The 8,422-nt window shown below is 34.6% G+C and overlaps 1 protein-coding gene across 2 annotated transcripts; it reads right to left on the bottom strand.

Annotated features, from left to right (window-relative positions):
* Positions 1–3,714: 3,714 nt before the first annotated feature.
* LOC109162113 (mitogen-activated protein kinase 20-like) lies at positions 3,715–8,037 on the bottom strand. Of its 2 annotated transcripts, none has more exons than XM_019310807.1 (10): positions 7,504–8,037; positions 6,366–6,774; positions 6,132–6,259; positions 5,981–6,040; positions 5,504–5,653; positions 5,268–5,423; positions 4,871–5,079; positions 4,687–4,785; positions 4,419–4,588; positions 3,715–4,335 (listed from the first exon to the last, which is right to left on the bottom strand). In XM_019310807.1, the coding sequence occupies exons 1-10, from the start codon at positions 7,525–7,527 to the stop codon at positions 3,851–3,853; spliced, it is 1,890 nt and encodes a 629-aa protein (XP_019166352.1). In that variant the 5' UTR covers positions 7,528–8,037; the 3' UTR covers positions 3,715–3,850. The 2 variants fall into 2 exon arrangements, with proteins under 2 accessions (XP_019166352.1, XP_019166353.1); XM_019310808.1 differs by having other exon boundaries at positions 4,422–4,588.
* Positions 8,038–8,422: the final 385 nt, after the last annotated feature.

Here is an 8,422-nt window from a genome sequence, read left to right as displayed (position 1 = left end):
ATATATATATATATATATATATATATATATATATATATATATATATATATATATATATAAAATAAACTAACATAACCAAGGTTATCTTACATTACCTAAGATTTTGAAGGGAATCACATTCCCTTCAAAATCCTATGTGGAGGGAATGTGACATTCCTTGGGAATATTAGATTCCCTAAGATAATATGAACCAAACACCGGAATGTGAACTTTAGAATGTCACATTCCCTTGGTTATGTTATATAACCTGAACCAAACGCCCCCTTAGAGTGGTTATGCTCGGCAACCGATGGTGCACACAGTTGTAAAAACGACTTCATTTTGACGTCCGACTTTAAAAAAAAAAAAAAATCAGTTTCTATTATCATTAACAACGTTATGTTTTGCATAATTCGAACTATACTTCCATAACTTCATAACTATACATTCAGAATTGCATAACTACACATTCATAACTTCATAACAACACATCCATTAACTTCATAACTATACATTCAGAATTGCATAACTACACATTCATAACTTCATAACAACACATCCATTAACTTCATAACTATACATTCATAACTTCATATATACATTCATAATTGCATAACTGCACATCCATAACTTCATAACTATACATTCAGAATTGCATAACTACACATTCATAACTTAATAACTATATATTTAGAATTGCATAACTACACATCCATAACTTCATAACTATACATTCAGAATTGCATAACTACACATCCATAACTTCATAACTATACATTCAGAATGTGAAATTATAACTTCATAACTATACATTCAGAATTACATAACTACACATCCATAACTTCATAACTATACATTCAGAATGTGAAATTATAAAATTATGAACATATATTTACATAATTAACGGCAATCGAAAATGATTTTTTTTTAAAAAAAAAGTAAAACGATGCCGTTTTTGCAATCGTGTGCACCATGTCGTGTGCATCATGCATGGTGCACACGATTGTACAACATAATTTGCCTCCACCTTATCATCCAATATCTCGTTCCTTATCAGAAATCCTTTTCTCCATTAATTTTAAATTTTTCTTAAGAGCAAATACCAAATTTGGTCCACAAGTATTAGCAACATGATTGTAACATCTAGTATTTTTTATTTTTTATTTTTTGGAAAGAAGGGAGGGGGGTGATCCCTGTAAAACATATAGAAATAGGTTCAGGTGCGATTGTGTGGTTAAAACAGAGCCATTGATTCTGCTTAAATCAACGTCCAACATTACCAAATTTTTTTTAAAAAATGCGGTGGCAATTTTACAATTTTTGTATCTAGGTTAAAATTAAGGTAAGTGGTTTTGTGATTAAGGTGAATGAGTTTTGTATATAAGGTGTGTGAGTCTTGTGTGTAAGGTGCGTGAGTTTTGTGCTTAAGGTGCGTGGGTTGTGTACTTAATGGTAGTAGTTGTTGAAACTTAAGGTGCGTGAGTTTTGTGCTTAATGTGCGTGGATTTGTAATGTGAGTAGTTGCTGAAATTTAGGTGTGTGAGTTTCCTTCTTAATGCGCGTTGTTTTCATACTTAGGTGTGTGATTTGTATGCTTAAGGTGCGTAAGTTGTGTGAAACTTAAAGTGAACCATTTTTAAAACCTTAGGTGTGTGGTTTGTGTTCTTAAGGTACTTTGTTATGTGCTTAATGTGCGTAGTTTGTGTTTTTAAGGTACGTGATTTGTGTTCTTAAATGTTTTTTTTTTGTGTGCTTAATGTGCATGTGTTGTGTAGGGGTGGAAATAGGCCGAGCCGAGCCGAGCTTTGGAAAATTAGGCCTGGGCCTGTTACGAAAATCTAAAGTCTAGGCCTGGGCCTGAGCCTGTATGTAGGCTTTTTGTTAGGCTCAAGCATGAGCCTGCAATTAGCCTGGCCTGAAACCTTTTTAAAAGCCTGTTTAATATTTAGGTCATTAAAAATGCTTCAATGTATGTCCTACCTTGAGCCAATTAAAGCCTACATGTTAAGACTTTTTAAAAACTTTAATATATCTAAATAATATAAGAAATGTACCTAATACATAATTACATAAGTATATCACCACAATGCAAACATAATAGCATTAAAATATAAAATAAAATAAGTCATGACTTCAGCATGCTCGTTAACTTGTTTAGAAATAAATTCAATTGTATTATTGTTTGTTATCCTATATAATATTATAAATAATTAACAATCAACTCACATAATTAAGTTGCGACATTTCATTAAATATTATTATAGTAAGAACAGTTACTAAAAAAATTACACAATAAAATCACTTATAGCAGGATTAACAACAATGTTTATAGTTGAATCATAATTTAGAATGAGATTTTGGAAGTGAAGGATTAGGGTTTGGTAATTATATATACTTGGGGTTATATTGTAAATATAAAAATATTAGGTATAAAATAGAATATATATATATATATATATATATATATATATATATATATATATATATATATATATATATATATATATATATATATATATATATATATATATATATAATATAATATAATATATATATAGGCCAGGCCTGTAGGCCTGAAGGCAGAGCCTGGTATATATAGGCCTGGCCTGTTTAATTTAATAGGCTTTGAAATTGGCTCAAGCCTAGCCTTTTTATTAAACGAGCTAGGCCTAACTAAGCTTTAATTAGGCTAGGATATAGGCCCCTACAAGGGGCCTGGCCTATTCCCACCCCTAATGTTGTGTACTTAAAGTGCGTCAGTTTAATGCTTAATGTGCGTCCAGCCGCACAACCACACAGGAAGTCGTTCCCACACCTGATCCCTTCTCTCTCTCTCTCTATATATATATATATATATATATATATATATATATATATATATATATACACACACACACACACTAGTTTAGAGTTGTAGGTTTTTTTTTTTTTTTTTTTTTTTTTTTTTTTTAAATAATGGGCTTAAATTGGATACAAGAGTAAAGTAATAATAATAAATTGGGCTATCAAGTTTGAAATATTTATAACTAAAATAGTTATAAATATTTCAAACTTGATAGCCCAATTTATTATTATTACTTTACTCTTGTATCCTATTTAGGCCCTACAACTCTAAACTAGTGTGTATATATATATATATATATATATATATATATATATATAGAGTCTTCTTCCTCTCCCTATTTTCCACTCACATACACGACACACACACACACAAACCTTGCACCATACTTCATCTTCATCATTTCCAATGTTGAGCATCATATTCTATCATTTCTTGAAGAAACTCTAGATGGTCAAATTGGTATGGATGAGCTAGAGTGAACTTTTAGGAGAGTTTTGCTTTGGATTTCTAGCCATTAAGGTTGAGGGGTTGTACTATTCATGACTCATGAAACCTACAATGGGACAAGTAAACTCGGTGAACTAAGTCTATTTTAACGATTCTAATTGATAGATTAAAAGTAAAATATTTTTAAAAAATAAAAATAAATATCTTATATAAATATAACTTATAACTATTCAAACCTTATGGAAAGTTACGATACCAAAAAAAAAAAAAAAACAATCTAATAATTTTTCTTATTATTTTAGCTTCTAAATTTTCATCAATTGTGCATCATTTTAGAAAACTGGCTTGTATGAGCAATTAAAATATTAGGCAAATAATTTTGTAGGTTTGTTTGCAAGATTATACAATGTATTAAAATGAAGTAAAAGACCCAAACGAGAAGGAACTACAAAAATCCTGACTTTAAATTTTACTAACATATAATTTCCAGGTTTATAAAAGCAAATAGTGTCTGAGTAACTAAAGAAAACCAGCTTTTCTAAAGTGTAATAATCCCATTCTCTATACATTTCGATCTCCCTAGTACATCCTTGACATGCCAAACTGAACAGTCCCCATTTTTCTATGAGCAGCAGAAGCATTTGCTGCTGTTGCAGCAGCCATGCCAATACCACCGTATTGAGCTTTTGTCTGCAGAAAGTTAGTGTCGATGCTGATTCCATCACTAACATGATCCCCGGGGGGCTTTTTCACTCCACCCCCCCGTGTCATATAGAATGGGTTGCTGTCAATAGTGATGGCGATATCTGGTGCTAATTTGGCAGCCATGCCGCAGTGAACTATAGGTTTGACGTGTTGTGAAGATGGCACCACCTCCTTCTGTGCCTCGGTTACAGGTCTTTCCTGCTTGGCTGCTGCCCCAAATCTCTGGTAACAATATGTCGAAGGCATAATCTGCGAAGGCGTCCTAATTGTACTCCTGATTACATTTCTCTGCTGCTCAAATGCCTCTTTACTTCCGGTCTCATAAGGTACAGTTGGACCAACAACCTTTCCTGGTTTCGCTGTTAAGGTTTCAAGTATGGAATTAGACAGATATCATTAGAAACAAGGATGGCAAGAATGAAATGTATGTATGTATACCCACCCCCCTGGGAAATCCTCTGTTGGGGTTGCACCACCACCGCTCTTGGACCTCTATCAGGTTCTCTGAAGGTGTTTCTATTGCAGGACTCTACCCCATTTTGCTGATCTTTCATATTAACAGCAGCTGTTTGTCTCTTTACAGGGATTGTAGTGGAATGTATAACTGAAGATCTGGAAGAGATGCAAACAAATATTCAAGTTACAATAGAAGAAGAACTCATAAGAGATGCTAAAATCACAGGGATATATAAACACTAACAATCACACACCTAGGAAGAGATACATGTTTTCTTTCTGCTGGAAGAGGCCCAATTTTACCACCATTTTCTTCCAGGTGAGCAAACTGTTTCCTGAATTGATCAACAGCACTGCATACACAAGACATGGACCAAAGTAACGTTAGTGACATAAAACACATTCAAAGATGGATGGATGAAGGTAGCCAGTGCCTACCTTGGATACATAAAGTTCACTCTTTCCCCATTTATGTAATCTTTCCTAAGTTGAGGATGATATTCTAGTATTTCCCTGAATATTAATTCCCGTACATCCTCCTTTGTGACCTTTCGCCTCTCAAATTCAAACTCCAATTTAGAAATAGCCTGGCAAGATGGTTCCCTCTCAACTTTAGCAAGTCCCTTGAAGTAAGGATCAGCTAGTGCCTGATATAACACAAAAGGAGGAAGGTCCAAGAATCAGCATTTTCAGTATACCATAAGTTCTAAATGCAAGTTAGAAATCAAGAAACAACAAATTGGGTTCCCAGAACAATTCAGTACCAAGTATCACTACAGGGGCACAAGTACGATAAATTTACTCAGAATATCCCAGAATTGAATTCATAACAAACCTCCTCAGCAGTTGGCCTATCCTTCGGATCAAAAGCCAGAAGCCTTTCCAGGAGACGGAGGGCCAAAGGATCAGCATTAGGAAATTTTTGAGCAAAATGCATAGGCTGCTTCTTTCGCATACTAGTGAGGTATCTTCTCGCTTTATCATTCCTCACCTGGACCAACACTCGTGCCAATTAATAACAAAACAGTGGTTGCAGATATAAATCGTAGAAGGTCAGGCAGAGCTACAAACTCGGGAAATGGTATCCATTGAAGGTGTCCCAAGAAGATCAGTCATCAAATCCAGCTGATGAACAACATTTTTTCCAGGGAATAGGGGCTTTCCAGTTAGAACCTCAGCAAAGATACAGCCGATGCTCCATATATCAATAGCAGGAGTATACTGCATACATTCACCAGCAACATAACAATTATGTATGACGTTTCACAAGATTTATGTAAATCCATAGGTCTTAAGAAAAATTTTAAAAAATAAAATAAAGAGTCTACAATAACTAATCCACCATGGTTACACATATCCCATCCCTCCCTTGTGACCTTACCAACAAGTCAATGACCCAAGGAAAACCACAATGATTCTTTCCTATCTTATATTTTTTCTATACCTGCATTTACAGGCTCCCTTGCATAGGAAAACACTGCAGTAACACACATAATACTCCGTATGAAAATAAGGTTCAAATTTTGGTATATATTATTAAAATTATACCTTAGAGAAAAATGAACCACATAACTCTGGGGCTCTATACCATCTAGTAGCAACATAGTCCTGAAATTTCAATATCATTTAAATGTAAAATACATGAACCAAATAAGAATATTTCTAAAAATGTGAATGCATATCATTTCTTATTGCATACCGTCCAAAATATTGTTGTAGGTGTATCATTAAAAGCAACTCTGGCCAAACCGAAATCACATATTTTGAGTTTACAGTTTGCATTTGCCAAAATATTTTTTGGTTTAAGATCTCGGTGGTAAACATTGGCTGCAAAAATATTAACCATCAGTATTCCTCAGGGCATGAAGCATAATGAGCCACCCTTTACAAAGGGTACATTGTGTTACTAAGGCAAATGAGGTGTACTGATTACCAGTGTGTATATATTTTAGGGCCCGGAGCAACTGGTAAAGAAAAAACTGGTAGTGTTCCCGTGTCAAATCGTCATTAGCCTTGATGACTTGGTGGAGATCTGATTCCATTAGCTCGAAAACAACATAAATATCTTTGAACTCCCGACTTGAAGGTGGAAGCATAATATGCTTAATTTCTACAATGTCAGGATGCCGTAGAAGCCTCAAAAGCTTTATCTCACGCAGAATACGAGCAGCATCAGATATGTGTTCAAAAATATCATGTATTTTCTTAATAGCAACCTTCTCGCCGGTATGAGTGTCAATTGCAGAGCAAACAACACCATAACTTCCTTTTCCTATGACCTCCTGAATCTTGTATCGATTCGCATCACCATATTCAGAGAAGAACTCCATCTCTGTTGAACTCTGGTGCATAAACATAATTAAAATTAGTCAGTATTACAATATATCAAATATTGCTCACCTAGGAAATGAATCAATGAAGGTGCAAATTTCCATCCATAAGGCTTTGGCAATTATAGCTCTAAGCTGTTTCCTTGTAAGCTCGGAATTTACTTACTAAATTCTTGGATCACAGAAAGGCAATCAATCATCAACATATAATCATCTTCAATTTTTGAGCAACTCAAAGCAGCTGAAGGATATTTGACCTAAGATTTGCCAAAAGAAGGGCAGTTTTTCCCTTTTCTTGCTTGATTAAAGTTGGAAAGTAAAGAATCATATGGAACAGAACAGGGAAAGATTGAAAGAATCCTTTGAGACTTGAGAGCATAAGAACAACCAAAAAGGTAAGAAATTGAAAAGGAAAAAAGAAAAATTAAAATCAGAAACGTAAACAGTAGGCGACCGACTTATGTAACAGAACCAATAAGAGAGAGAGAGAGAGAGAAAGCAAAACATAAATTAATTCATTAGCACTAATATTTCTGAATATTGGGAAAATGCACAGGCATTAACCTTTTTCAGTTTTCATTGAAATCCACGTAAATACCATTTCCGAAAAAAAAAATGATATATCAAGAAAACTGCAATATCAGCAGGTTTCTCACTTTAATCATTCAATTTTAATTCTAAATTGAAATCAAAATCTCAAATGCTATTTACGAAAGGCAAAAGCAAAAAACAAAAGCTTACACTTTTACGATGATCAGGCTGCATGATTTCTCACAATCACTCCCAAAACCCTAACAAAAGCAGCGATTGAAAACCGAATTGTACGAACCAAAGCCCACCAATTTCAAAGGAAAAACTAAAAAAAGAACAGAATTACATTCAAGAATTTATCCACATTTGCCCCAGCGACCGCGGCTCCGGATTGTGAACGAGCAATCCCACCTAATACGCCTCGAATTATCCCAGAACAACAAATCCCCAGACTCTAAATCCCTCATACACTCTTCCTCACAATCACCCCCGGAAACGACGACGACGACGCAGAGCTCCTCCCCACCACCTCCGCCAATGCCCCTCCAAACAAAACCCTAATATATATGCATATATATATATCAAGATTGGGTAGATCTGAAGAAACCCCAGGTGGTGGTGAAGAGCGGGATCTGACACCGACAATCGGTGTGCAGGAGAAGAGGGAGTTGGAGGAGTACAGATACAGAGGAGGGATAGAGAGATAAAATGGAGACGTCTAGAGAGAGAAAGAGGAGGGGAATGTATTATGAATGTGTATATATATATTATATATATTATATATAGCTGGAAAGGGGAAACCTTGATGGCGATACAAGCCAAGTATTATATACGTATTTAGTTTTTCTTGCATGTGATACCTTATCCGGAATTATACGTACGTATACGTGGCTCGTATTTAGGTAAAAATACATTGCACATACGTATAAAATACAAACACTCCACGCTCTCAATGCGGGATTAGCTCATACTTTGGAGGCTGTTTGCTTAAAACAAATTGGAATTCTTTTCTCTCTTCATTTCAAAGAGTGAAATTTTTCAAGAAATTATAATTCCTCCATTTTGATAAATTGCAATTCCCACCCCTTCCCTAAAAATTTGCAATTCAATGGAATGTTTATTTATTTAT

This window comes from Ipomoea nil, unplaced genomic scaffold (genome assembly GCF_001879475.1).
Source record: "Ipomoea nil cultivar Tokyo-kokei standard unplaced genomic scaffold, Asagao_1.1 scaffold2926, whole genome shotgun sequence".
Lineage (NCBI taxonomy): Eukaryota > Viridiplantae > Streptophyta > Magnoliopsida > Solanales > Convolvulaceae > Ipomoea > Ipomoea nil.
Note: the sequence above shows the minus strand (reverse complement) of the source record. Positions and strands in the feature narration are given on the sequence as shown.